The sequence below is a fragment of the Thermobia domestica genome, chromosome 11, assembly GCF_964235325.1.
Source record: "Thermobia domestica chromosome 11, izTheDome1.hap1.1, whole genome shotgun sequence".
NCBI classification, from domain to species: domain Eukaryota; kingdom Metazoa; phylum Arthropoda; class Insecta; order Zygentoma; family Lepismatidae; genus Thermobia; species Thermobia domestica.
In genome coordinates, this window is record NC_137464.1 from 153,177,426 (window position 1) to 153,194,308 (window position 16,883).

At 35.4% G+C, this 16,883-nt stretch overlaps 1 protein-coding gene across 1 annotated transcript in view; it reads left to right on the top strand.

Moving 5' to 3' along the window:
- Positions 1-15,900, top strand: part of LOC145665322 (uncharacterized) — a 170,770-nt gene extending 154,870 nt beyond the window's left edge. Inside the window, exon 5 of the mRNA XM_081732622.1 lies at positions 15,006-15,900. Coding sequence (XP_081588748.1) covers positions 15,006-15,133 — 128 coding nt within the window. The 3' untranslated portion in view covers positions 15,134-15,900. The remainder of the gene's footprint in view (positions 1-15,005) is intronic.
- The last annotated feature ends 983 nt before the right edge of the window (positions 15,901-16,883 follow it).

The following is a 16,883-nucleotide window of genomic DNA, read 5'->3' on the forward strand; positions in this document are numbered from 1 at the left end:
CTTCCCCCTCACGGGCAGAATGGACTCACCCGACCTGGCTCGTGGCGTCCTGGACTGTTGTGCAGTGGCTTCCTGAGAACGGAGTTGTTTTTCCGCGCGGACGACAATAACGCACAAAACAGAACTATTGTTGTGAGTATTGTCTTAAATTTGTTTCCAAGTGTGTGGGTTTCCGCTCTGTGACCAGAATGCCGCCCAAACTAAGCCGGTTTTGGGAAGGTTATGTTGCGGCTTTTATGACGCCCACTTTAGTGTTTCTGTCATTAGAAAAGAGTGCAATAAGAATGGTTGCAACATCAGTTTAAGTGGAATAAAAATGTTATTAAAAAGTACAAGGGCAACGAAGCTTCACCATTTGGATCGCCAACGAAGTTGCCTAGGAAGCGAGAATGCACCAAGGCCACCTCCACCATGCAGAGGAAACTTCGCAAAATGCCAATGCAAGAAAATCCGCCAACACAAAGGTGTATGGCTAATCGTCTTGATGTGTCTTTGGGGACTGTAAGCCGGACGTTACACCATCAACTCAAGCTGAAAAAAGTCATGAAAGCTCGCGGCAATCTTCTCACGGATACCCACCAAAAGGAACGAAAGTGTAACGCCCGGAAGCTGTACGAACGGCATCTGACAAAACAAAGGTGGATGTACGTCGTAACGCTCGATGAAGCGTGGATTTACCCTTCCGACTGTGGTAAACCGAGACCATCATGTACCGAGAGAAAGGTGCCAAGAACTTCAGAAGATGGGTCTGTGTCTGTAAAAAAGTCCTTCCCAAAAGGATTCATGGTCGCTACTGATTACTGTTACCGAGGTAAAATGAAGATTCGTAGGGTGGCGAAGAACTGCAAAATAAATTCGCAGTATTTTCAGGAGCAGATCATGCTGCCGATCTACGAGCATGAGATTCCAACAGTGTACATAAATTACGCTAATCTGGTGTGCATTTACATGGGCAAGGCCTCATCACATACCTCACGATCGTCCCTCGTATTCTACAGGGAGATGGAGGAGGCAAGTGGTATACAGGTGATACCTTTCAATGAGGTACCTGTTAAATCTCCATATGCATGTCCTATGGACTATTGTGGATTTGGATTGCTGAAGCGAGCTTTGGGAAAACGGCGTGTGACAACTGTGGAAGGACTTTGGAAAGCTGTACAAAGAGAATTGAACAAGATTCCCATCCCATTTCTTCAGAGAAGCCTATTACAGTGGAAACTAAAATCCATGGCGCCAGGTCCGTAGGTGCTCGATATGTTTCCCTTGGTCGGGGTATTGTTAGGAACCATGGATTCTTCTAAATTTTTAGGTAAGTCAAAATTGGCCAAATGTAGACTGAACAACTTCTGTATTACAATAAACATACTCTACGCTACAAAATAATCAACATTTATTCATCTTGAAAAAAGTGATTTTAAAAAGTAAGGAATTTTAAGAGGAAAGGTTCACTGGCCGAATTTACTTTATCATGGCGACTGTGCAGTCTAATTTTTCATTGATATGCTGGACACGTATTTCACGATTGGAAACGAATGTTTCGGATTTGTGTTTAACTATGAAATATAGTTTATTTTCTTGTCCTCCATTTCAATATTTCGGAGATAATGTTAGTAACTTCCATCGATTCGAGGCCAACGACATTTCGATTGATTCTTGTAGTTCACGATATTAAGCAAAATAACAATTCCATTCTTCCTTTTAATCCTAGGTCGGAAATAGAGGGACGCATACACACAGACTAATGCATGAAGAAATCTTCCAACATGCATGAAAAATGATAAAACCAGAGGCAAGATGATCGTTGAGTTGATTTTGAGTTTAACGTCCGTTCAGCAGCGAGGCTACATGAAACGTGGACCTACAGATTATAGTGGAATCCAAACCACATGAGCTCCTGCCGAGAATCAAACCCGGGTCTCCCACGCCAAAGGCGCGTACGCTAACCGCTTAGCCACGAATGAGCTCGCAAGTTGATCGTGTATGGCCTCGTTCATGCATGTTGAAAGTTTTCAGAATCTTCTGTAAGCATACATGATGGTTTTGCCGTTCTTCATGCATGTTTACCGTGTATGATCTCGATCATGCAAGTTTGTTGTTTTATATTTAAGTCCGCCAATCACGACAGTGGAAAAAGTCACGTGACTCTTTAATTTGATTCATTCTTCTACTAAGTTGGACAGTAACTTGGTACGAGTGTGGGCAAAACAATTTTCCAACATGCATGATGAAACAAAATTTTCATGTAAATTGGTCAAGCAAGTGTGTACGTCTATGGCCCCCTTTAGGAAAAATCGGTGTTGAATGTGAAGAGGAGGAAAGAGATTTGAGTCGTGATATTTTGATTGTTTCTTGTAGTATTTGACGAGACAAACACGATAATACAAAAGATTTTTCAATTGATAAAAGTTAAAATTGCCCTAGGGAAAATCAGTGTCGAATATTGGGAGGAAATCAACACAACATTCAAGATTGTTTTATTATCAATTTTGTTAGGATCCTTCGGCGGCCAAAGTCGTTTTACCATAAACGAAAGGGTTGTGATGACACTCCAGGAGTATAAGACACTCACATATTTATACTTTTTGTATATTTTGTCTTTAAATTATGTAACCTTTTTATCACTATTGATAATCACATTCATACTAATATACAGTGAAATAAACTTGACTCTACATATAGATTTATAAATTCAGCATCGATGTCCTTTGTTCGTTTTAAAACAGACTCACAATAATTGTATTGTAATCAAATACGAAGTGATTCATGATTCTACCTTGGGATTATATCTTTGTGCAGCTAATACGTGGGATAATCTCTATTTTTTTCTTTTGTGTCTTTTACAGTTTTTAGGATATTGGATCGTTTTCGTATTTGATTTGTAACAGAAAACTTAACCTTTTAGATGCATAGCCAACGAAAATTCTTGCCCTATCGATTTCGGAATACTAAGATCGTTTTATATAATAACTTACTGATATGGTATGCACTATCCTTTTACTTTCAGTTAATAACGCTTAATACAGGTATATTTATTCTCGAATTTCTTTTAAGTTCATGATCATGAGTACATGACTAAGTGCAGTGGTCCACCTTCGGACGTTTTTAAAATTTTAGCATAAGCTCGTTCTTTCCTAAATTTAAGGTAGGAATTTCTTACGTTGCAAGTTCATTTTCATTGGAGGCCATTATGTGCGCTAGCGAGTTCTATGTTAAGAATGGTGTGAAAGATTGTAATGAAGTGCGTCTGTAGCCATGCTTTGTAAAAACATGTGAGATTGGTATTCTTTGAATATAATAAATGGTGTGCACCTATGGCGTAACATGCCCTGGCTGATATAGCGAAATCAGATGAATAACTCTGTGAGTCGACAGTTTAGGTCGGAGTGTAGGAGCAGTGGTGGAACACTTCCGGAAAGATCTCCCTTCTTCGATCATCCATCTCCTTCTGTAGTTTTGAGGATTTTTCTGGATCCTCGACGTCCTGTATAAGTTGTTTCCTGCTTTATGGGAAACAAAGGAAATATTATTCTGAGAAGTAAAGTACCGTCAACTGGGGTAACTTCGTCATAGTTGCAATGTTGTCATATTACATGAGTACGTGTCGTCATCAGTAGTAAAACTAAATTGTTATTGTCTTTTTACGTTCAGGCGAGCTGGAAACATGTCGCAAAAGTACCAGGAAGTTGTGGGAGGCAGTAGCTATCAAAACTACCACGAAGAAAAATGCAGGAGACCATGGAAATAATAGTGCAGGGAAAATCCGTCTCTTACGCTTCAAAAGTGGCAAGTGTGCCGCGAACGACCCTCCAGGACAGAAAAAATTAGCGTCATGGTGGAACTGTGAGACGACCTTTGACGTTGGACGAACTGGAAGAGAAAGTCATTGTTGATACTCTTGCGGAACTTGCAGCGTGGAGCATTCCATTTGCTAGGTCTGACATTGCTCTACTCGTCAAGAAGTTCTTGGATAAAAAGGGAATCACAATCAAGAAGTTTCGAAACAACGTTCCCGGTGAAGCTTTCCTAAATAACTTCATTCGCTGTCACAATCCGACTACCCGGCTTGCCACAAACATCACTTCCGCAAGAGCTACCTTGTCTGCAGACGATGTACGGAATTTCTTCACAAACATCGGACTCCAGATGCGCACCACGCCATCGGAGATCATGTACAACTTTGAGGGGAGCAACATAATAGACGACCCCTGGATCAAAAAAAGTAATTGTTCCTCGAGGTACCAAGCATGTTAAGCCAGTTATGGAGCAGTCAAAGACGAGAGCAATAACCTAACCAAAGACGTTCACTACATGTGCACTTTTTGTGAGCATGATGACTGAACTTCATGACTATCCAACATTACCGGTACTGTGACTTGTCACAATAAACCGTAGGAATGTAGCCTTTTCTTTTACTTGGCAACACTCAACAAGTGCTTGTAATACCGGTATAAGAAACCGGTTGATAGTTAAACACAAATCCGGTCGAAGTGTCCTCAGGTATGTGGTATATGTACTTTACGAACCTTACAAACCCTTCATATCTGTTTTCCGTATGTCGAATTTACCCTATACCTGAGGACACTTCGTCAATTCATTGACAAACACCTACCTGAAGGAATTACCCCATGTGGCGGGGTAACTTCGTCAGTTAATAAAGTATCAATTTGGCAACTCTAGGAACGGAATATTTTTATGACGTTAATGGTATGATTTCATTGCGATTTAGATGTTCATACCTCATGGATTTCAATTATGTGCATCCAGTGTTGCAGAGTTTATATACAAAAATATACTCAGAACCTGATGAAGTTACCCCGGTTTACAGTATATGTAGATTTGTGAGAAGGAAAGGGAGACCAAGGAATGGAAAACTAAATGTAAATGGTGTTTTTATAACGACTGAAAAATGAGAGGGAAAGGAAAAAGGCTTCAAAAAACATAAGGGAATGTGAGGTTGGAATAAGTTATGAAGATATTGAGAAACACCATGAAAAATAATTATATGAAAAACAAGAAAAATAATTTCTAAGATGGCGGACAGGGTGTTCATGGGTAAAAGACGGCTGTGGGGGACACTAAAGATTATGGTTTAGATATGGTTGCTACCATCAAAGTGCAAGGAAGAATTAAAATATGGTAAAAGAAAGTTGACGTTTTTTGGGGGGTCAGGCACAAATCTTGCTTTTTGAGAAAAAAAAAAAGCACGATTGACGAAAGGAATCGTTCAATGGCGCAAGGAATATAATGTTAATAATTTTCATAGTTTTCATACATAAGAATTTTTTTAAAAAAATGAATTGTTATACTGCCTTTACGTATATAAAATACACACTCTAGATTTTAACCTAGAAGAAACATCCAGAAGCTTGTTATTTTATGGAAACAACAGATATAAATTAATAACATTCCTTACGCAAACCAGAAGTTTGTTTCATTATTACTAACTTAAACTAATCTGATCTTCCTTATCTAGAATATATAGTAAAATGTATACTAATGTATAGTAATAATTCCTTCACTAATGTATAGTAAAATGATTCACTTAGCGACTCAATGTGGTGGTCGTTTGTAATGACTAGACTTCGGATTTTTGCATATTTGCATGTTTTTTTCCTGATGTGATATCGATATGCTCTTTAAACAGAAATTCGTTTCAGGTGTTTTGGGGTAAAATAGCAGAGTTTTATAGTGCATATATTTGCATATTTCGGACGTTAGTGCATGTTTATGTCGTTACTGCATATAAATGCATATTTAAAGGAACGACCAAATTGATAATTTTCAACAACCAACAACTTTCTTCATAAATGGAATTTCAAGTTTCTAATACAAATAGACTCAAGATCTTTAAATGGTTCATTGTTGTCAGTTTAGAATATCTTCTAAGATTATGTGAAACGAGAATAACAAAAGGGTGAGTGATTCATCATCCTCCCGGTAATGATGCATGAATGTCAGCTTTTTGGAAGAAGATAGAAATAACAATGTCAAATCATCTTCAACAAAATTTCCACGTCACTCACCTCAGTAGTTAAAGTACCTACTGTTATGTGTGTGTGGGTTTGAAATTGTGTGGCAGTATAAGAATGCCAAAAGAAAAATTTTGGTGTATTTAGTTGTAGTGCGACATCTTAATTAGAATTTTAACTTGCTTAGAATTTTGTACAATTTTTGCCCATTTTTGTCCACCCAAGAAAAAAATTGTATCATTTAAATAAAGGAGGGAGGGCCATTTCAAAACTTGTCCACATTGATCACCTGTAGTGTGACAATTTCAAACTTGAATTTTAACTAGCTCAGAATCTTGTCCAATTTTTTGTTCATTTTTGTCCACTCCTCAAAAAATTTGTACCATTCAAATAAACGAGGGAGAGCCATTTCAAAATTTCGGCCACTTTGATCACCTGTACCACAACATCTTCAAATTCGAATTTTAATTCGCACAGAATTGTGTCGAATTTTTGAACATTTTTGTACCACGAAGAATAAATTCTGCACTATTGAAATAAACCAGGGACGGTCATTTAAAAATTTGACCACTTGCATCACCTGTAGTGAGACAGTTTCAAATTTGAATTTCAACTATCTTGGTGGTATAAAAGTCTACACAAAATAGGGAAAATTCTAAGCTAGTTAGAATTCGAATTTAAAGATATCACACTCCTGGTGATCGAAGTGGCCAAAATTTTGAAATGGCCCTCCTTTTGTTAATTTGAATAGTACAATTTTTTGATGGTACAGTCACGAACATAAATAAATGGAGGTTGGAGCCATTATTTCTTATGGCTCAAACCTCCATTTATTTATGTTTGTGACTGTACAAAAATGTACAGAAATTGGACGCATTCTGAGGTAATTAAAATTTGAATTTGAAGATATCGCACTACAGGTAATCGAAGTGGCCAATTTTTGAAATGACCCTCCCTCGTTTATTTTAATGGTACACAATGTTTTGTTGGTGGTACATGAATGCACAAAAATTGAACAAAACTTGAAGCTTCTTAAAATTCGAATTTAAAAATGTCGTACTGCAGGTGATCGATGTGGCGAAATTTTGAAATGACCCTCCCTCGTTTATTTGAATTTACATTTTTTTTTGAGGTGGACAAAAATGGACAGGAATTGGGCAAACTCCTAAGCTAGTTAAAATTCAAATTTGAAGATGTCGCACTACAGGTGATCGAAGTGCCCAAGTTTTTAATGTCCCTCTCTGTTAATTTGAATGGTACAAAATTTGTTCTTGGGTGGACAAAAATGGACAAAAATTGGACAAAATTCTGAGCCAGTTAAAATTCGCATTTAGAGATGTCGCCCTACAGGTGATCGAATTGGACGAAATTTTGAAATGGCCCTGTTTTGTTAATTTGAATGATGATTCTTTTTCTTGGGTGGACGAAAATGGACAAAATTCTGAGATGGTTAAAATTCAAATTTGAAAATGTCGCAGTACAGGTGATCGAAGTGGCTGAAATTTTGAAATGGCCCTCCTCTGTTAACTTGAATGGCACATTTTTTTTCTTGGGTAGACAAAAATTGGACAAAGATGTCGCACTACAACTAAATGGGCCGGAAAAATCTTCTAAAAAGTTATCTTCTGAAACAATGGATTGAAGTTGAGAGACATTAACAATTCAAGAAGAAAATATATTATGCAAAATGTATGCTAAACAAATAATATTTTCAAAGTAAGTAAGCTTGATTTCAGAAGAGGACATTTCTATTTTTTTCGACAGCAAAAGCTGAAACTTCAGCAGTTTATCCTTCTTATATTTTCATAGCAGTTTCAAGTCTAATAAGGAGTTTATACATCTATGAAACAACTCAGATGTGGCTTTTTTTCATATTCGACAGAGTTCATCGCAAAGAAACCATTGAAAAATGTATTTCGGGAAGGAATGAAGAATTCTTTGCAAATGAGCTCTAAATTAATTAAAATATTTGCTTTACAAAATCTAAAACTCGTCACAGCAGTTACTTTCTGAGATAAGTTTCCAAGTTTTCCTTTAAGGAGTTTATGAGAGTATTTAAATATAAGCTTGTGTTGCTTTGATACGCACCCAGGTCTCTCGAAACGTAACTTTCCTACTAAGTCTTCTGTTATGTTTTCGATAACTTTACCTTCTTTCCATTCATGCTCCATGTCTCGTTCAAATCACTTTATTCCATTGTAAAGTATTTATATTATACATTGTAAATTATTACTATTTGAAACGGACAATGTTACGCTGGAAGAAAATATTCTAGGATTTACACATAATTGGATACAAAAAGTAATTTCAAGTTGATTTATTTTCTTTTAAACAAGAAGCTAAGGTTTCTGAATACAGGTCTTTAATACAGTAAAAACTGCCTTCAACAGGTAACTTATTAAACGGAAAATTATTTTAAACGGAAATATTTCACGGTGCCATGAATTTAAAGGTAAAAAAAAAAAAAAGGTTAAATTCTCTCGATTAGGCGGAACCTGTGTTGCGAAGAACGGATGTTAACATATATATTTTAACGGAAATTTGCAAGTTCCGGAATGTAGCATTTAGAAAATTCTTCGACATTTTGTAAGAGGTTAGATATATGAACTACGTTGTAAAGGTCTTCGTTTACTTGTTACCCTACATATTTAACCTTTAGTCCAGTGCCACATAAGGCCCTAGATACCGTGCGACTTTTTAAACGAAGTGCAATTTGCATAGTAATTTCCAAATACCAATAACTCGTTCTCTAGCTGGTTTAGAGACATGGAACAAGGAGCATAATATACACAATTGTTCAAAAGGGAATCAACAGTAGAGGGAGGAGCGCTGAAAAGGGCATATCATCTACTCTTTGTCTTGGCCTTTGAAACCGTATGTAGGCTTTATTTGTTCACTGTAAGTTTTATGTGTATTAATTCGTAGCACAAATAAATACTGTAATTGAATACGAAACACCTATGTACAACATTTTATTTTATCTCGCTATGTCCATTATATGTATGTACAGTCCGCAGCAAAAACCTGCAACATGAGCATGTAAGTTTATTGTGAAACTACGCCTAACAGTCCAGGGAATCAACATAACGTCTAAGCACGAATCACGCCTGGTTAAACCTCGGCGTCCTCCCTGAACACTAATTTTGGAGCAAAGACTTCGTCGTTTCATAATAAATTTACATGCTCATGTTGCAGGTTTTTTTGCTGCAGACTGTACATTACTATTTTTTAAAAAAAAAAACACATCTATCTTCGTTAACTTTAAAACCTTTAACGGAAATTTTTGTGAGTACTGTTCAATTTCGCTAGGTAGCTTTTATTGTATGTTTATGCCAGAAATGTTTTGTATATGTATAAGTATATGTATATTTTAATTTCACATACTGCCTGTGAGCTGTTTCAACCCGAAGAAACCAAATGTATTCAAGAAGCTTTGGAGGCTTACGGAGCTGAAATATTAAAAGCGACCTTACGTTTATCAATACTCATTTCAGTTCATGGGAGCCGCAGTGGCTCAGTGGTAGAGCGTTCACCTCTAGTGTTTGGGGTCCTGGGTTCAAACCCTGCTCCCGCCAAGTGAACTTTGTGGTGGATAAACACTGTGTGTGTGGGTTTTCTCGAGGTTCTCCCGTTTTCTCTCACTTTCTTCATTCCACGATTTCATTCATTTTTCATTATCACCGTCTCCTTTAGCCTAACCGGCATAACCATGGGACGTAAAACTCAAAAATTTCATTTCATTTTCATTTTAGTGCAATTTCAAAAATCATAACGAGATTAGAAAAGCGATGATTAGGACTTTGTAGTGCATTTGAGCAGTTTGATTCAATAACAAAACAGACGCCACCAAAACCAATCGGACAAAATTTTTTTCGAAATTCATAGTCAATAGACGCGAAAAAGTCTGGCATAAAATTCTTGTCTAATGTAAATAAAGTGTTCCTGGGAACAACGACTCACGAATTTCAGATTTGTAGGCAAGTAACATTGCTTCTTTGAAATACTGTCTCTTAACGACCCGTGACAAGGAAAGAACATTTTCCATATACAGTAATGTTTTGACAGATAAATACAGGCTTTTGCCAGAAACATCGAAAAGTACATAGTTGTATATTGTAGCATAAATACATCATAGTTATACACCAAGTATATGTAGTTCATGTAATACACCTTTTTCTCTACAGATAATAAAATTCCTCATTTGACTTTAGCTTTTGAATGGTGCATATTTACAATTTTTAGTGCATATTTGCATATTTTCAGTGCATATTTTCGTAATTTTTAGCGCATATTTGCATGCATATTTAGCCGTTTTTTAGTGCATATCGATCCGAAGTCTAGTAATGACAAATGTTGTCTATATATTTTTGAGTGTAAAAAAAGCTCAACGTTAAAGCATTTTGCTGTCTAAAACAGCAACACAAGGACCTGGTTTGAGTCCTGGTTCTGTTAAGTATTTTGCCTACTAGTCAATAAGACAATAGTAACACCATAAATAAATTCAAAGTTCTGTCAGTAACGATGCAATCATAGATTCCAGTGTAGAGTCTTAGTGGTTCAATGATAGAACTTACTTTTGGTGCTATGGGTTGTCATTTTAATCCTTGTTCATGTCATGTGGGCTTTGTAGTGGATAAACACCCTAAGTATGGCTTTTTCTCACAGTCTTCCCATTTTTGGCAACTCTCTTCATCCTACTAATTTATTCCTTCATTATCCGTTCAGCCTAAGCCAAAGTTGCCTAAAGGACTTTCAAATTTAATGCAAATTCTACGATTCCGATCAAGTTTAAATGGTTCAGCATTCTTAAAATTGGATGATTCTGTGCGACTGAAACAAATATATAACAAACTTACAACCACCCACTAGAAGAAACTCACAGAAATATTGAAACTTGAATAAATTGTATATACATTAAAACGTCAAACCCTACTATCCTGACCCTAGTGACTAGTGGCTAAAATCATGGAATTGGTGTTACTTGCTGCCCGTCATCTTACCCTAACTACGCACATAACTACGTTTTCCAAGATGATACCCTAACTACGCACATAGCACAGAATATTCCGTTTAGATCCGACGTTGAACATCAGAAGTTTGCTGTAAAACAGAGAAATGATTCTGATCCTATTTTGTTTTGCGGTACTATTAACATTCTTACCTTCGTTTTCAGGCTCACAAGTCATCCTAAAAGGAATCCTAGTAACCTGTACGAGAGAAGAAGTCTCAAAAGCAGTATCTTTGAAAGAGTATAATCATCAAGATATTTCTGCTAGATTTTGACAGTAGTCTTAAGAACTATTTGCATGGTAGAAAAGATAACTACACCACGAGGATTCTCAGCAGTGTGCTCATGTTAGAACAGTAGGCTACTGACAATTAATTTCTTTATATTCGTGGCTTTGATCAAGCATCCTGACGCACTAGTGTGCAGCGGTACTCCGGTTAATAATTACTGAAATAAATTAATTACTAATGTGTAACTGAAAGTAGCCAATTATCCAATACAGGCGATTGCAAATTTGCATTAGCAAAAAAAGCAATGCTTATCATAGGAATTTATTGCGAGAATAATGGGATGATGACGGGTGTTCTGTTCAGAGGTAGGTTTGTGCTCCTAAGTTTTGGACCATCAGTTTAACGTGAAAACACTTGTGTCCCTAACATGTATTAAACACGACACTCTTTAAAAAATGAATAACGAAGAACAAACAGCTGATTTGTATTGCTTTTTTTAATTAGTGTAAGACAAGACTGTTTCATCACCTTCATTTATGATTCCACTTTTAATATCTTCAGTCTTAAACTAGTAGGTCTTTTACGTTTGGTTAGCATACTTCATTTTAAGCATTTATCCTAGCATCTAATTGAAAGACAGAGATACTGATTTCAGATTCGGTTCAGTGTCAGTGATTATGATTAAAATCTAGTGACGCTAAAGCCCATCATGGTTGTGTTTATTCATTAAGGACTCATGATCATACGGCCACATCCAAATGAAAGCAGTTTGTGAGAAGTTATTTCAAACCTTGTTTCAGTGATTCCATTTATGGGAAGTTTTAGTTGTTGTGACTCTCAAAAAGGCATAAAGAAAGAAATAACGTTGAAAAGGCGGAGAAGGGCCCCAGGTTACCCAAGTAAAACACTTCTTGTGCTCTTTTATTGTGAGCGTGGGCCCACGTTCCTATTTTTTAGGGATCTAAATTTTCGGAGCTGAATATATCACAATACATTGGAGTTGTTGTCAGGAACTTGCAGATACGTTAAAGAGTCAAATGTAAATATTTAATCAGGATGAGAGGGGATTGGTGATACTACTAGATGAATATATGCGATGGACATGCTGATAGCTTTGGCATACTCTTTGAAAAATAATTGATTTACATAATACTTTTACAAATTCACAAAATAGTCCCTACAAGCATCTATAAAGTTTTGCATTCTTGAAAACCACGAGAAATAAAAAAATCGTTTTGGGCACTAACAGAAATTTCATTATTATAGGCTGCGATAGCTTATTCGATTGTTTCAAAGCGGTACCTTCGAAGCTTTGTTTTGATCTTTGAGAAGACAATCACATGGAGCTGAATCTGAAGAGTAAACCGGGTGCGGTAGAATACGAATCCTCAGTTTTTGTAAAAATTATGAAGTTCTGGCTACTATGTGTGTGGCTATGTATGGCCGTGATGAAGAAGAAAATAAGACGATGAAAACTTTGGTAGGCAGGTTTCGAAGTTTCAAAGACACTCGGAAGGTAATAAGTACGGCCCCGAAGTTGAAGACCTAAAAATTGCCTAAAAAAGGGCCTATAAAAATTACTCAAAAATATCTTAGCTTTTGTCATATTCTAATAGAGCTATGCATATAGTAAGGCAACAAAATGGTTTAAAATAGCGTTTTAAGGTTTTTCTTCATAAAAGAGTACAATTTCTTGCGACGAACGGCTATTTCAAGCTAGTAAAATATGTATGACAAAAATATGAAAAGTGTTTACACACAAAAAGTTAAAAAGATGCTTTAATTGACATTTCTAAATTAAGTATCTTGAAAATACTTTGTCCTGAATAGGATTCCCGAAACATTAGAATAAAGTATTATGAATGATTAAGTATTTCAATCAATACTATTTTTTCTACACTTTATAACATCTTAACATGTCCTATTATACTTACAAGAAAAAAAACATATTTGTACATTTTTTCCCGTTTGCTAAGTTTGGATTAGAGGTTCGAACCATGATCTTAGGTTTACTATTTCCCGAAGATACCCAAGTTTGGGAAGTTTTGCCTCAAAACAGCCACAATGCGCTCAGTGCTTTTGGAATAGTGTGTTCATGTGAACATATTAAGTGTTCAGAAGATAACCTTAACATTCCACGCCTGTATGTCTACGTCTGATTTCTGGTACAGTTATCTGTCGCGACTCGAGCAGTAGCTCGAGTTCTATATGAAACAGCAATTTATCAATGAATTTATACTTTGCTTCATAGCAGTTATTGGTTATTTTCTGCGTAATAGGTTCCTGCTTCTATTTCTGCGAGTTGTAACTGTTGTGATTGCACTGCTCTCTAATGGTGTATATCTTAAAGTTCAAATTAGCAGTAGGTTATCTCACCCTGTCAAGATTCAGAAGAAATCTCACGTACTACAGTGATGTTACAAGTGGCAGAATAAAAAAAAAAAAACTTCTCGCATTAGGAAATGAATAGTCACTTTAGCATTCATTGAACTTCAAGGCACGTCACTTGGATTACTTTGCAATTTTACGGCTTTTCTTTGCTCTCAATGCAATACATTTGCTCTTTGGGCTTCAGTTGGTGCAGGCAATCGCTCTCTTCCCGAATTTGAGATATGTATTAATTTTGATCAATAATACATTAATGAAAGGCTTGAAAATAGTGTCTTTTACCCACCACCAAGCAAAACGGAGTAGGCGCTACTGGTCTCACATATCATCAGCTGTGCAGTGCCGGTTTATACCTGCAGTTAGTCACTTACTAGTGGTATTACGATTAAACACGTTGAAACGTGCTGCTTTCTTCGTAGCCAAGTTACAGTATGTAATCTGGAGAACGATAACTGAATAAATGAGTATGTTTTGATGGGTGAGTCAGTAGCGAGGCTATTCCGCCAGAAAGTGAAATAATGTGGGTAAACTAAAAACAAACAATTGGTGAAATTTATTAATATGTTTTCCAAATACGTTCTATAAATGTTTGAAGAAACTAAGCACTATTACATTAAAAGTCGAAAAGAAATATGACCTAAATTATTAACTTAATATATTTTTCTCTCATTTCGTGTTACCCGATGTACATTACATATGCCTACGTAGTAACTCTATAGATCTTAATTATAACTCACCATAACAACATATAAATGAACTTTAACCTCTAATACTAATCCACATAAATGGTATTAAAATGATACTTCTCTGTTTCCAAATCTGATAAACATACCATTACAAATATGAATGAAAATTTACGGAAATACTGAAAATTACGTAGAGGTTTTAACTTGTATCTTTCGATAATATCGTATGGTCTTTGATCTCCTACTGTCAGTTTCACTGTGTCTGGACCGCCTTTATACGCCGTTTCTTATAATCGTGTCTTCCAATCGTCGTACACTAAGAAATTTTCGAATATATGCGTCTTGTGTTCAAGTCTTGAACTTTAAGTGAATACTTCTTCTCTTCCACTGCATGACAACACCACTGTGTTGCAGCTTCGTGCAGTTTTATAAAATGACACTCGTAGCTATGCCCAGGGGACGAAGTTAGACGAATGATAAATGCAAGGGACTGATGAGAAAGTTTCAAACTTGAGGCTCTTGGGATAAACGAGAGGATATAAATAGAAGCGCATAAATCACTACAAATTTATCTAAAGTGAGGTCTAATTTTACACTATTTCTATCATGGCTTAGCTTTCTAAGTAACATTAATAATTCATAGACTTGAAGATAATCATTTTTAAGGGATGTAATTTTAAAATGTATCCAAATAAATACAATGTTATTTTTCTTCTCTTTGCAGTTGAGATAGGAGGTATATTATCTCTATTCATTGGTTTCACTGTGATAACCCTGGTTGAAGTTGCTTATTACTTTTTGCTGAGACCATGTCTTTTTATGAAACAAATGTCATCATTAACCTACAATTAGACTCCACATTCAAGTTAATATGATTTAGCAAGAAATATAACGTTGTTTTCATTTTAATATTGAGCAAATTCCAGTTTATAATCAAAGTCACATATATGCCTAAGGTGTATTCGTAAATTTACTCCACCTGATGACAAAATTGGTTATAAATTAACCACTAGCTATTGTTTCAATAGTTTTGAATATATTATTTTTTGGGTTAGAACACTTTCACTCATTTCTTTAAATATTAACACATAGCTTCAAAATAACAAACCAATGTCTACAATTGGTAGTAAATTTATGGATATAAAATTTCAAGTAAGTAGGCGTGTGTGAAGGATATGTCCAAAGGAAAAACAAAATTCATAGTAACTCTAAAAGGAAATATTTTCTGACAAAGCTTCAGGACATCCATTTCTCTTTGCAGTTTGATGTATTAATATTATTAATGTTATCGCTGTATTATTGTTCCATTGGGTGTAGTAGCAGGAGAAAATTATATAGGAAAATGAAGTAAATTTGGAAATAGCTACACACATGTCACATGTTGAGGTGCGTAGCGAAAATTACAAATCCTGAAGGAAATCCACCAATATATGATTAGTTATGTCAACCAATTTTACCAGTTTAGTGCTTCACAAATACGAAGGCAATTGGTGTATTATATCAAAAACAATTTAATCTCAATGGAGTTACTAGTTCGTAATCTTTCATGTTAGCGGAACCTGATAAATTCTGTTTTATGTTCTTTTAATAGTTTGTTTGTTTTAGGTAATGTTTTTTCAGCATTGAGGTTATATAAGATGTGATTCCACAACTTAACATGAAATCCGAACAATATTATTTCTTATTCGGAATCGGAGCAAACTCTTATCATCTGCATCAAAGAGCTAATTTTCATTTAATGTACAAAGCAAAACGAACGATTTTAATGGATATTGAACGATTTTAAGAAATAACACGTTGTGTAAATTACAGTATACACATTGGCGGTAAAGCAATAGTTAACACAATATTTTAGCTATATTGTTCAATTATTAAATTGCTTGATATTTAGGTGAGCATGAGCAGAATGGCAATCTAAGAATTCTCTTGAACGTATTTTTTGTCTGTATAAGATACACATTTGTTTTTATAAGCATTAATGTTTTGTATTCGTTGTTATAAAATCACTTCTCAAAGATGATACTTTAGTGGTATGTATATTTGATAAAAATACTGCTATAGTATTCAAACGGTTCTCTTTTGTTAAGTGCCCGTTAGGTACACCTTCACAATTGTATCAGTTTAATTATAATAGATTGGAAGGTATAGAATTGTAATAAGTTTAATTTGAAATAAGTGTTCCCTGTAATCTATGTATAAATATATACACTCTATGTTTCAATTTTTCATTTGGTGTGTGCATGTTGTACATACCAATGTTGAATTTTAAATTAGCACCACAAGCTTACAAGTAAATAAGTAATTGGTTCTTTGGCATACTTACTGTTCATGCATATTATACTTACACCTGTGCGTGATAACTTACAAGTAAATAAAGGAATATTTTATTTCACTATTTTAACACTTTATTGTGTGTTATTTATATACAGGAACTATTATAATGAATAAAACTTTTGCATGATAAATTTACAGGTAAAAAAGTAAATCTTCGTACTTCAAATGATTCATTATATATTATTTACACCAGCGCAAACTATCTAACTTTAGCAATTTGTATGATGTGTTAAACGTTTACTCTGTAAACTTACAAACAAACATACAT